Below are 14,584 nucleotides of genomic sequence, written 5' to 3' on the forward strand. Positions count from 1 at the left end.
CTAATTTGGACACTAGGAACACTTCATCATAACAATCTTTACTGTATCTTTGTACTGTAGAGACACTTTTTTAAAGACCCACTAGTTTTAGATTGAGCGAGTTTGTGGACCTGTCATTACTTGCATAACTGATTGGATAAACATCATGACTTTGGCTTAAAATCAGTAACTGAGGGACATAAACCGATAAAAACACTGACACAAATAAGCAGAAAATACACAACAGGAATTCTTCAGAAAATACAGGCCACTTTATTCTATTTTGCTACATAAGTTGAGGAAGGAATTAAGTCATAAATGAAAATAAATTGTGAAGCATAAAATAAAATTCAGCAGAGTTTAAAAGAAAATTCTGGGTTTAAAACTTGCAGAACAGCATCTGTGAAAGGCTTGTCGTAGAAAATACAAATATCTAATTTTATGAAAATAAATATCACATTTACAGTAATGCACTAACATTGGAAGTCCATAGAGCACCAAATAATAATTCAAATACACACAGTTTTGAAAATATAACAACAATGCATAAACTGCATTTAAAACTTGGCTCATGACCACGCAACTAACTAGATACATTTCTGTTCAGAAAAATAATTATTTTAACAAACAAGAATTAAGCACTTTCACAAAACTATGAGCTGCACATTTCCTCACAGAACACCACAGAAGTGCATTACTGTAAATGCAGCTAAATTTATTCGACAAATGAGGGGAATTTTTTTTTCAGTGTTAATCGACAGATGCTCTGTGTAGTTTAACTAGTTTTGAGCCCAAAATGTTCCTTTAAATAGGAATCAAAAGACCAAAAGCTGAAACATTACAGAAACAAAATAAGATCCAAGCCACACGTGTAATGCAATACAGTAATGCTTCACTAATAAAAATCACTAAATCCACAAGAACAGAGTTTGAGATGTTAAATCTACACGAACACATTTTACAGAGCTCATGTTGCCGTTTCTTGTGACAATTCTGACCCTCTCATTTCCGATAAAACTGCAGTTGTATTTTCACAGTCTCTTTTCAGTTTCCAACACGGAAACATCCCACAGAGACCTGCTCACACACACACACACACACACACACACACGTCTACACCAGGCTGAGGACGTTAAGGGTTCGAGCAGACACTCCATGGTGCCAGTCTCTGAGTTTATGATATTTAGGTCCAATCTTAGGATTAATCTTCACTGCCCTGTTCACAGAGAATGAACAAGAGAGAGAAACAGAAACAAAGACAGTATTAAGAGCTGTAGGAGTGAATGTCTTCAGCACGGTGATACTGCAAACCATGCAGACGGAAATGCCACTGCACACGAGTTAAACTCACTTCTGTAACTTCCCAAACCGAGCTTTCATGTATTACTTAAATACACATAAAGAATGCACGGCGCACACTGTATTGTCATAATAATATTGCTTTTCTTTGGAAAGCGAAGCCAAGAAACCTCACAGACTATGAATTCACCCACACAAAACAAGACTAGTTATTACACAACAACTTCAACGGCAAACCAACAACAGTGCAAGATTACTAGAATAACTCTCAGTTTGGGCCTATGAATAAAATGTAGGTGTATGAGCTCCATACTGTATCTTACTATATAAGCCATAAATACCTGATATATGATACTAAAAAAAAAACATACTAACCCTTAATTTAAAGCCTATGTATAATAATGTACATTGTAATTAATGCTGTCAAACGATTAATCGCGATTAATCGCATCCAAAATAAAAGATTTTGTTTGCATAATATATGTGTGTGTGTACTGTATATATTTATTGTGTACATGCATGTATATATTTAAGAAAAATATGTTATGTTGATATATTAAATATATTTATATATGATATAAATTATATGAATATAAATATATACATTTAAATATTTTCAAAATATATGCTGTATGTGTGCGTATTTATATATACATAATAAATATACACAATACACACACATATATTATGTAAACAAACACTTTTTTTGGATGCGATTAATCGCGATTAATCATTTGACAGCACTAATTGTAATGCATTATATTTTTTCATAACAAAATAACCAAAGTTAACATGCATTTGAATATTTTAAGGTTTGTTTGTCATGTGTTTTAGTGCATTACACTTTCTAAAGGTGTAACAATGAATAGATAAGTATTATAACTGCTTACAATTATTAACGAGATCATACAATGCATTATAAGGTGTCTTACAAGGCATAATAAATGCAAAATACTACTTTTGTAATGCATTATATATAAAGGATTTAAGTTAAGTGTTACCAAAAACTTGTATGCATTTTTTAAATTAATGTAATACTTTATTTCAACAAACTGCTCCATTTAAAAAAAAAAACATCTATATTTTTTAACAATTTTTTCATATGTCATGCTTTAGTGATGGTTATCACTACAGAATTACTAAATCACACAAACAGTCTATTAAACCCTTTTTAGAAATAAAATATTTAGTAAAGGTTGCAAGAATACAAACTGTAATAGACAATTAAACCAGCTCATGTAATATTTAGTTCAACCTTTTGAGGTTGAATGAATGAATGATGCATTTATATAGCGCTTTATTGTGTATTGTTGTACACCCAAAGCGCTTTACAATCATATGGGGGGTCTCTCCTCAACCCCCACCAGTGTGCAGCATCCACTTGGATGATGCCAGGTTGATAACAAACAGTTTCTTAAGATTAAAGGTATAGTTCACCCAAAAATAATGTTGTCATCGTTTGCTCACCCTCAAGTTGTTCCAAACAAAAGAAGACAGACATTGACTTCCACAGTATTGAAAAAAAAATACTATGGAAGTCAGTGTGTACTGTACCGTCAACTATTTGGTTACCAACATTCTTCAAAATATCTTCGTTTGTGTTCAACAGAATAAAGAATCTCATACAGGTTTGGAACAACTTGAGGGTAAATGATTACAGACTTTTTATTTTCGGGTGAACTATCCCTTTAAGCACTTCCTTTTACTGACCTTTTGTTGAGGAATAAAGAAAGTCTATTTTGTGCCCTAGTGCTGGAAAGTGTCAGTGATCTGCACATGCTGGTCAACTAGAGCCAGAGCTTTAACAGAAACACCACGGGATGCCAAAATCACACAGCACAAACACCCTTCAGAGAAAAGCTGAACACATCTTCATCACAAAAACAAAAAAGCACACAGCACACACTCCAAAGCAGCTGGCGAGCAGAGGAACTTACTTTGTTGTCTTCTTCGCTGATTCAGCCTCCTGCGAGGGATCTGAAAGACATAAACATTATCCAGAAAAGATTTAATACGGCATGCTTTCAATGTGATAGACGTGTAATAAAAGACATTCCCATTCTCTTGCTTTCTCCCATCTGTTTTTCTTTCTCTCAACTTCGGTTTAAAACGTCAATTCTGTCAGGACCACTATCGTCAAAGATGATTGACAATTAGCATACAGTTTGGATGGCGGTATGGTTCTGTTCTGGGCAAGAACTCCCTGCACATCCATGCAGCCTAGCATGGATGAGAGCAGGGAGAGCAGCGATAACCCCCACAGGGTAAACAGAACAGAACCAACATAAATGTATTGCAGATATCGTTAAAGTTCAATAATGTTATGCACACATTTTAGAATTAGTCTGATTCAAAGGAGAATCAGAAGGCTGAATCCCGACTGACAGAGGAGGAGCTGGGGACGGAGGAGGGTAATTAGCTATTGAGCAATGCGAAAACTGCTGATAATACCTGAGGGACCTTATATATGAATGCTTAGATAGGTGTCGTATTCCCATAGGTTGATGGGTATCAGCTGAGAGTCAGCTGATGCGAGCTTGACTAACGTGACCTGCCAGAACTAACGCTACGCTAGATTTTCAATCTTTATCCCAAATTCAGTATTGAAGGCTTTCCACACAATCGGCCTAATTCATGAAACATGAGCAGAACAAAACGGTTCATAAAACCATTGTTATGTAAACAGTTGCCTTGTATTAAATACTACAAATGTATGTAAGAATGATTTTCTGATTATTATTATTATTCAAATAATACAAACGCATATAATAAAACATAAAAAGCAATAAAATCATATTTAAAAAATAAACTCTCACCGAATTCAGATTCAGTGCCGGTGATTTGAGCCAGGATACGGAACGAGCGGGATTGTGAAGTTCCTGTCCGTGGGCGCCAGTCCTCTGTGTCCTCCATGATGCGTTTCCTGCTGGCATCACCGTGAGTCGGGACGTGGTAAAACTCAATGTCTGTCTCTGTGATAGGTTTACGAGGAAGTCTACACACGCACAAACAAACACAGATACTGTCAGTCTCTTTTACATGTAATCATACTGCATATCAAATGCACTATTCAACAAAAATATCAAACTGCATAGCCTATCAAATGCACAAAGCAACTAAGCATTTGAGAAACAAGGGCACTGCTGGTTATTCCTTCTTTACCTGTTCATTGCAGGTTTTCTGAAGGAGGCATAAAAAGGAATAAGAAAGATGACACATTTCAATCATCCATTCTCTTTTAGAAGGGTTTTACTGATGGCACACACATTACAGATGTACTCACTTAAACACAGCTGGAGGACCACTATGAAGAATAAAATAAAAAAACTGTCATTAGGCTACATAATGGAAAGGCTCTTGGAGGCATTCAAATTCAAATGTTCCATGGTGAACCATGGTTTCTGCCAAAATACTTAGGTAGCCTATAACAGTTATTGTTAATACTGTAAAACACCTTAATAAGAAGCCTACACTATCGTTCTGTCATTTTTATATTATAGCAGTGACTTATATCAAGTAAGTTTGCGCAGTTTTGCTATAGTGTAGGCTAGCTATGGTATTGTGACAGTTTGATTACCATGGTAAAACTTTGCAAGGGAACTCAAATTCAAGGTAAACTTGGGGGTGAGTAAATTCAAAGCACCAGAAGCTTCTTTTAAGGTCCTGGAGCGAAAATCTTTTCATGAAAAAAGTAAAGACATTTCTTAAAGGTGCAGTGTGTAAATTTTAGCGGCATCTAGCTGTGCGAATTGCAACCAACGACTCAGTCCCGTGCTCAACCCTCCTTTAAGAGAAGCTACGGTGGCCGATACAGGACTAAGATGTCGTCGGTAAAGACAGCAGAGAGCAATGACATTTCTTTACAAAGGTAAATTAAGGAATTATATTTACTTAATTATTTAATAATTCGATGATATTGCGAATATTAATGTACTTGTTCATCATTGTGTCAGTGTTTTATTCGCAAGAACAACAACGTGACGAAATGCGCTGTGTAGAGCAGTTTGTCCGTTTAGGGCTACCGTAGAAACATGGTGGCGACTTCCATGTAAGGGGACCCGCGGTGTATGTAGATATAAATTGCTCAATCTAAGGTAATAAAAGCATAACGGTTCATTAAGTAAGGTCTTTATTCACCTCTGAAAACATAGTTATGTATATTATATTGCATTTCTGTCAATAGATCGATGTAAATACTACACAATGCACCTTTAAAAGAAGTTTGTACGTTTACTGATTGAATGGTGACGAAGACTTGCTAATCAAATCGACGGAAAATACCTCAAATGCCGTCTTTTTGCGCTACCCGAGTCAGTATTTCGGATAAATAGGTAATATTAAACAAAAACAAAAGCTTTTGAGCTTTAAAATCCTCCAAAGGAAATTGAACAAACGACAGTAGAAACGCACGAGACCAGAAGATGGCGCTGCTGCACGTGGAATAATACACACACAACAGGTTTGAGAAGAAACTCATCTAGAAGCAGTGTTGCCAATTTAGCTACTTTGTAGCTAGATTTAGCGACTTCCCCGCCCCTTTTGAGACTTTTTTCAAAAGTTTAGGGACAAATATAGCAACTGCTTGGACAAACCTTATCTAAGTTCTCATCTTGCCCACTGATCTACGTTCATCTTTATATAGATCAGTGAATTTGCCATTGTGATGTCATCTAGTGACATTTAGCTACCAGTTTTAGCTACTTTCAATTGAAAGCAGTTGGCAACACTGTAAGTCTGAAATCGTCGACCCAATCTCTCAGAAACATTTTCACGTCTGGGACGTACTGATCGTACCAAAGCCCGTCTGTACTGACACGTACACCATTCATAAGCTGTCAATAAATCAGCGCTGTCTGGCTGAGTGTGGATGAAAGATTGTCTGTGTTTGTCAAACTACAGTTAAACACCTCTGACCACCTGACCACTGCGATACAGCACGTCACAGAGGGACATAACATGCTTATCATCAAACTCATGTCAACACACTCATGCAAAACAAACAGAAGAAACAACGAACCACAAACCCAGCTTTGCTTTGCTTTACTTGAGTGTGCGCTGCGGGGGAAAAAACTATAGAACCATCACAGAAAATTTGAATGGTTTCCACTACAAATACCGTTACAGACACAACAAACCATCAACTTTTAACCATTAAAACCATAAAAAATTGTTTCTTGTAGTGTGTTTTGGGACATATTCCATTAGGATTTTTTGGTTTTAACAAGCCACCAATAGACGGTGACCAATTACCACTCTTAAAAATAAAGGTGCTTCAAAAGGTTCTTCAAGCGATGCCATAGAAGAACCATTTTTGGTTCCACAAAGAACCATTCAGTCAAAGTTTCTTTAAAGAACCATCTCTTTCTTGCATTTTTGTAATCTGAAGAACCTTCTTTCACCACAAAGAACCTTTTGTGAAACAGAAAGGTTCTTCAGATGTTAAAGGTTCTTTATGGAACCATTTAGACAAAAAGGTTCTTCTATGGCATCGTGAAGCACCTTTATTTTTAAGAGTGAGACCCACAGGGTCCATTACAGTTTCCATTAAACCAATACAAGTCCCACTATAACCAGCAAAACCATTACACATTTTGTGATGGTGTCTATTGTTTTTCTTCAGCAGGGATCAGCGGTGCTACACTAATAAAATATTTCTGTTTACTTTATTTGTTTTACATATATGCTACCATAGTAGTACAAAAGATGTTTTAAGGACTTTGGAAAACCATGTAAATCCTAGCAGGCTACATAAACATGGTGATCCTTCAGTACATTATTCATATTAAAATACCATGATATCACCATCTGATACTGTACTACGATACCAATCAAAGGGGGAAGAAATACGAGAAAAGTAGGCCTACCATGGTACTACCATGGGTTTTGAATATCCCTGTTGAAAAAAACAGCATATGCTGGTTAGGTATGTTTTGACGCTGGGATGCTGGTTTAAGCTGGTCCTTTGCTGGTTTAAGCTGGTTTATGCTGGTCCTTTGCTGGTTTAAGCTGGTTTATGCTGGTCCTTTGCTGGTTTAAGCTGGTTAATGCTGGTCCTTTGCTGGTTTAAACTGGCCCTTTGCTGGTTTAAGCTGGTTTATGCTGGTCCTTTTGCTGGTTTATGCTGGTCATGTGCTGGCAAAGGACCAGCATAAACCAGCAAAGGAACACCTTAAACCAGCAAAGGACCACCTTAAACCAGCATCCCAGTGTCAAAACATACCTAACCAGCATATGCTGTTTTTTTCAACAGGGATGTACCATGGTATTCTTGAAAGTGTCTTGAGTACAATGTAAATTAGACTACATTAACTACAAGACAAGTTACACTAAAGTTTAATACTTAGTGGTTCTTCACAGTGTTAGTTATATTCACAAAGAAAAGCAAAGCACTCTCAAAGTTGAGATGAAGGAAAATTATTGGGAAAACAATGTTTTCACTACAAATCATGGCAATATTTACAAGACACACACACACACACACACACACACACAGTGAAATGAGCATCAGTATGGTACTGACTTTGTGGCTGGAGTCACCTGCTGAAAAGAGCATAGAGGAGAAAAATAACCATTAAACTCATACAATCATCTCATCATCACTGGCTGAATATACATAACTCTGATTCCTGAAGCCCTCTGAGACGGACCAACAGCTGAAAACACATACATTCCACTGGATGAAGCGTTATTATGAATTATGGATACAAATTTTGACCAGAAGCAACAATTTAAAGTTAAAATGCCTTGATGGATTTGTTTCTTACAAACACAGATTTTCAACTTCACAAGATGTTAACTGATGGACTGGAGTGGTGTGGATTATTGTGATGTTTTTATCAGCTGTTTGGACTCTCATTCTGACGGCACCCATTCACTGCAAGTGATGTAATACTGCATTTCTCCAAATCTGTTCTGATGAAGAAACTGGGTGAACTATTCCTTTAAAAACACCATATTGGTCAACAAAAAATAAAACAAACTTAATCCAGAGGAATTCTTTCCATTCAAACAAAATACAGTATCCAGAACCAGGCACACACGGGGCTGGATTAAGGAGGAATATGTTTTCTCAACAATTGCCTATAAAAAAATCATAGAAACAGGGCTGGCACTGATTTGACTCTATAATGTACAGCTGTATGAGGATAATGAGGAGGATTTATTAGAGTTTATGAGAGAGGGAGGATAAAAACCATTAGATGAGTGCGTAGTATGACGAGAAGCATTTGGTTCTCATCAGTTTTCTCTCCCACATCTCTAATATTTTCCTCTTTCTCTCCTTTTTTCAGACACAGCGTTCAGGTATTTAACAAATATCATGTTTAGAATGAAATGCTAGCATACTGTGCAGTATATACTGCACATTTTGGCACTCGTAGCAGGTTATATCCCATGCATACTATGTACACATACTTCAAAAATAGCAGTATGACTAGTATAAGTAGTGCTCCAAACAGTTAACGAGATACAAAATGGGTTTATTGGGTGATTAAACTCTAATCTGTACTGGTGTCAGGCTGATTAATGTTATTAGCACACAGAAACAAACAAAATGCATCACAACAAACACGTTGATTTGATGATGCGAGTCGCAGAATATGCGTGTGCATCAGCACGTGTAATTAGAGACGTAGTTCTTCTGCATAATAATGTCAATCAGCACTTTAAAACCATCATTAAAATATGAAACCCACACAAAATACATCTGAGCTTCCCCTGGGGCATTATCCAAGGAAGAGCCCTCATACACACACACACACACACACCAAAACACACAACAGATAGCATTACACAGAGCTAAATATACACGCAAACATCAGAGCCACTGACACCTGCCTGTAAACGAACAGAATCTCGTATACGTCACTGTGCGAAAAGAGATACTGAGAGATGCTGCCAGTATGAAAGAAAATTCCAGAATAATAGTGACCTTAAGACCCCCCCCTATATAGTATATAAAGTATAAAAATTATGTATTAAATGAAAGTACAAGGGTAAAAAATTATATTTGACAGATGTACTTCCTACTTTGGTTGGGTTTAAATATTGGCATGACTTCTGATAACTCAATATGATGTTGTGCCAAGTATTCAAAACTCACCTGTTGTGTACTTATGGTTTAATCCATCCAGCTGAAGTGCATGTTTGGACTAAACCATGTTACAAAAAAGGTGGGGAGGGACATCATGGAAACCAACTAAATACAGTTTCATATTCAAATGTTATGTTTTGGTCTCAGTGACAGAGTCTGCTGTTGGCAACATGTAGATGTTCAAAACGAGGCGATAGAGTTCAACGGTGGGTTTTGGAAGTAAAAATGTCATCCAAAATCTATGATTTTAAGTGAAAACATCTGAACATTTTAAGATAGACTGACCGTGAGCTCTGAGTTTGTTTAAAAATAGTATATGCATTCAAAATCATAAACTGTAAGCCGTAATTTAGTTCACATTCGTGAAATAATAATAGGATTATTTTGTCATATGTTGTGGTTTGAACTGCAATATGACATTTGAAAATATCTCATATAGCTATTACATCCAGATACAAAGAACAAACAAAAAAATGGTACATTGTAGTAATTTCTAATAACAAAATACATTAAGACCTCTGCCGAAACTGATTTGGTATAAGCTGTTGTTTTAACTTGTTCTGAACAGTGATATATTAGTATAAAGTTTTAGTAATTGTGTTGTGTCATTCTCATTACTTTTAGCTGAAAAATGCCTAAAAACCGGCTAAAACCATCTAACAGCCTAACCAGGATGGGAGACCCAGCAAACCTGCTTATACTGGTTTAAGATGCTTTTTGTAGCAGGGAAGCCACAAAAGCCCCAACTGATGTTTACATCATTTACAAAGTTTTATTGGATGCATAGTTTATTAATTCCCTTATACTGTAGTGCACAGCCTTGTCTCTTTGTCCTTACATACATTTTTGAAAATATTTTCTGAAAACATTTTTAAAGATATTTTCTGAAACGTCTAAGGAGAAAACAAACGGGAAACATGCTTCCAGAACCCAGGCCACTGAAAAAGCAGTTGTTACTTTTTGAGTTGAGCTCTATGTTTATGGGGGGGGGGGGCATTGAACTGTCAATCAAACTCTTACCCATTCAGCTGAGAGCTTTCACCCTGGCTTTCCAGCAGGCCCCGCCTCTGGCCCATGGCAACCTCACAGGCATTCTCATTGGAGTAGAGATTGATGGGTGTGTTATACACTGAAGGGCGGGGCACCGCCGGTAGATGATTGGGTGAACCATCAGTAGGAGTGGGCGGAGCCTGTGGATTAGGGTTTTGAGCTGAGGAGGCGGGTGCAAAAGCAGACACGGCGGACGGAATAGAGGCTATGTGTGGTGACCCTGCCCCTCCAAACGGGCGAGCACTCCTATTGGAGGATGAAGTGATGTGGGTGGAGTTTGTGATGTCAGAAGAAGATGGAATGGAGGTTGTCATGGGAACGGGTTTGATGATTTCCACAGAATCATCCTAAACATGGAGGAAAGCACATGCAGGACTCAAACAAAACAACAAGAGCAACTCAAAATCAACAGACAACAACAAATGGGTTATACAACAGAAGCTCCACCACTGGAGACCTAAATAATGTGTGTCAGTATGTTCAGAATGGAATATTAGCTGACCACTTACTAAATACAGTATATATTATTTTAGAAAAAAGTATGCAAAACAGAACGGACTATGCCATGATAAATATTTTGGTCATATGACCTTATGATGCATTTTCAAAGTCCTGTTCTCACTGACAGCGTGTTGCACTGAAAAAGCAACAAAAATATATTCATTTTCAGGTGTTTTTTTGCTCACATGAAGCAACAGATAATTTCACCATTTTAACTCAAATTAATGTTATTTGTGTACCATTGAGATACACCATATAGTGCACTCCTGTAGCTCAAACGGTAAAGCATACAGTAGTGCTTGAAACGCCAATGGCAAGGGTTCAATCCCAGGGAATGCATGAATATAAATATATAGCTTGAATGCAGTGCAGTTCACTTTGGATAAAATTATCTGCCAAATGTAAAATGCAATGCATAAATGTAAATATTCATATCTATAACTGGACAGCAACTTTCTACATTAAACATGCCTTGTAATCAGGAACATGCATCATGTGACACTGATGTAGCACACTGTTTCACAAAATATATTTAAAAAATAATAATAATAATTAAATGTTCGGTATGCATTGTTCTAGTATTCTATTCTGAATGACAGCATGTGACTTTTAGCAATTCAAGACAGATAACTGAACGCAGCAAGCACACTTATGTTTGCTACAAACATACAAAACTAAAACTCATGCATACATATAGAGCTGTGTGTCTGTCTCAGAGGGGAATAATGACATATACACAATACTCCAGCTGTGCGCTCTGGCTGGATGTATGTGTGTATAAATCTCCTACCTTTGGTGCCACATATGGTTTCAGAAGACTGGAAGCTCTGTTGGAACACAAACAATAGACAAAAACATGAATGAATCTGCTGTGACCACATCTAGAGCTGGCAGTGGCAGTACATAGGGAACGTCTAACTGTGGTTTGCTGTAAAATCATAGGCCTGTATTCATAATGACACGGAACGACCGCATGGAAGTTTGTAGAGTGGTTCTGAATTTGTTTCGCCTGCAGGGCAGAACAGAATTAGGTTTTGTATCCTAAAGAAACCAGGCCAGGTTTGGTTTTAAACTAGTGGTGGTCAAAAATTTGGAATAATTATGAAGTCTCTTATACTCACCAAGCCTGCAATTATTTGATCAAAAATACAGTAAAAACAGTAATAATGTGAAATATCATTAAAATGTTAAATAAGTATTTTCTATTTGAATATATCTTATCAAATGTAATTTATTCCTGTGATTCCTGAGTCTTCAGTGTCACATGATCCTTCAGAAAGTATTCTAATTTGCTGATTTGCTGCTCGATTATTTACAATGGTTCTTCTTATTATTATTATCAATTTCGAAAACTGCTTAATATTTTTTGTGGAAACTGTAACACATTTTTAAGGATTCTTCAATGAATAGAATATTCAAAAGAACAACATTTATTTGAAACAGAAGTCTTTTGTAACATTTTAAATGCCTTTACTGTGGCTTTTGAATGGTAGTGTATTACTATTTTCAAAAAAATATGAAACGGCACAAGATTAATTATCATAAATGTTTCTTGCGAAGCTAATCAGCATATAAGAATGGCTTCTGAAGGATCATGTGACACTGAAGACTGGAGTAATTATGCTGAAAATTCAGCTTTGCATCATATTACACTTGAAAATATATTCAAACAGAAAAGTGTTATTTTAAGTTGCAATAATATTTCACATGTTACTGTATTTGTGATCAAATAAATGCAGCTTTGGTGAGCAGAAGAGACTTCTGTTTTAAAACCATTTAAAAACTCTTTAATAATTCCAAACTAGCTTTGACAGTAAGCGATACTGTTGCTGTGCATGTGTGTGTGAGGCTGGCAGAGGGCTTGAGTATTAGTTACCATCTCTGAGAATCTGAACTCAAGACCTTCTACAACAATCTAACACATCTCTTAGTTTTTTTTCTCATTTTGACCTTTAAAGATGTTCCCAAAGGGAGGTTTTATCCAATTTAGTTTCTGGGGACAATTTTGTACCTAAAATACAGTCACACACATCTTGAAGAGTGTCATATAACAGGAGATGTAAACATTTGCTCCTATATGTGGCTCATCTTTGTTTCTATGCAAACACACACACACACACACACACACACATGACCATCGTGAGTTCATGAGAAGGCTGTGTATCCCTCCGCGGAGGTCTTTAAGAGTGAGATCCAGCGGGCCGGGCTGGGTTTAGCACTGTTAATCCGGTCAGATGAACATGAGCACTCGCACTCTGCAGTTATGAGCTAATACTCTGTTGCCAGTATCACTCAATATAGATCCACAGGACTCAGAAGACCAGCAGAACAATACCAGAGGGAGAGCGAGAGAGAAACTAGACATTTAACTTTGTTAACTGAATAATTTTTATTAAATTCATTGATTTCATATTCAATCAAATTTGACATACAGTCTTTAAATATCCTTCCTAGCAAAATTCGGAATAATCATCAATGTTTTAAGGAGCCAGTTTCTTGCTTGGAATGAAATAAGCAATTCAAATGAAATCCAGATATTAAAATAGCTGTTGTTAACCATGTACAGAGATGTAAAAAACAATGCCACTGACTAAAACACCACAAACCGGCTTTGATGTACACTACTGTTCAAAAGTTTGGGGTCAGTAAGATTTTTTCTTTTTTAGAAATTAACACTTTTATTCAGCAACAATGCATTAAATTGATCAAAAGTGACAGTAAAGACATTTATAATGTTACAAAAGAAATTTCAAGTAAAGTCTGTTCTTTTGAACTTTCTATTCATCAAAGCATCCCTGACACAAATGTACACAACACAAACGTTTCCACAAAAATATGAAGCTGCGCAACTTTTCAAAGATAAAAAATTAGAAATGTTCCTTGAGCAGCAAATCAGCATACTATAGTGATTTCTGAAGGATCATGTGACACTGACGACTGGAGTAATGATGCTGAAAATTCAGCTTTGCATCACAGGAATAAATTACATTTGAAAATATATTCAATATTTCACAATATTATTGTTACTACTGTTTTTAATCAAATAAATGCAGCCTTGTGTACTTTTTTAAAGTATAAAAATCGTAATTACTCCAAACTTTTGAACAGTAGTGTAACTGGCAGAAGTTATTTAAATACATAACAATGAATAATTAATCACAACTGCGCTCACAGCGACCTCGAGGTCCTTTGCAGATCCTGCTCCCCTCTCTCCACCCAGTGCTTTCCTGTCAGCTCTCCACTGTCCTCTCACAATAAATGCATAAAAAGCCCATAAATATAACTTAAAAAATAATTAACACGCATCATGTTCATAGATAATTTGCGGATAATTATTTATACTTCAACCTAACCTACCAGAGAGACGCAGAGAAATTATTGTAAAAGACAATAAAAATGAACTGCATCAGCATCACTCAGATTCTTAGAACATTCTGTCATTCTACATTATTATAATGACAAAGAAAGAGAGAGAAAATACACACACGCGCACACACACACATAATGACAAAAATACCAGCACATGCAATAACCCTGCAATTAGAGTAAGTCTTAAATTACATGTGGAACTGTTTATTAATTGTGTGTGATGTATGATGTATGTGTGTGTGTGTATGTGTATGTGTATGTGTATGTGTGTGTGTGTGTGTGTGTGTGTGTGTG

At 36.4% G+C, this 14,584-nt stretch overlaps 1 protein-coding gene across 1 annotated transcript in view; it reads right to left on the reverse strand.

Moving 5' to 3' along the window:
• Positions 1–14,584, reverse strand: part of pdlim5a (PDZ and LIM domain 5a) — a 46,043-nt gene that overhangs the window by 9,963 nt on the left and 21,496 nt on the right. Inside the window, exons 5-8 of the mRNA XM_016284660.1 lie at positions 11,712–11,748; positions 10,391–10,767; positions 4,095–4,273; positions 3,216–3,255 (exon numbers count right to left, since the gene is read on the reverse strand). Of these exons, the coding sequence (XP_016140146.1) occupies positions 3,216–3,255; positions 4,095–4,273; positions 10,391–10,767; positions 11,712–11,748 (633 nt within the window). The remainder of the gene's footprint in view (positions 1–3,215; positions 3,256–4,094; positions 4,274–10,390; positions 10,768–11,711; positions 11,749–14,584) is intronic.

The sequence above is a fragment of the Sinocyclocheilus grahami genome, unplaced genomic scaffold (assembly GCF_001515645.1).
Source record: "Sinocyclocheilus grahami isolate Dianchi unplaced genomic scaffold, SAMN03320097.WGS_v1.1 scaffold186.1, whole genome shotgun sequence".
Classification (NCBI taxonomy): domain Eukaryota; kingdom Metazoa; phylum Chordata; class Actinopteri; order Cypriniformes; family Cyprinidae; genus Sinocyclocheilus; species Sinocyclocheilus grahami.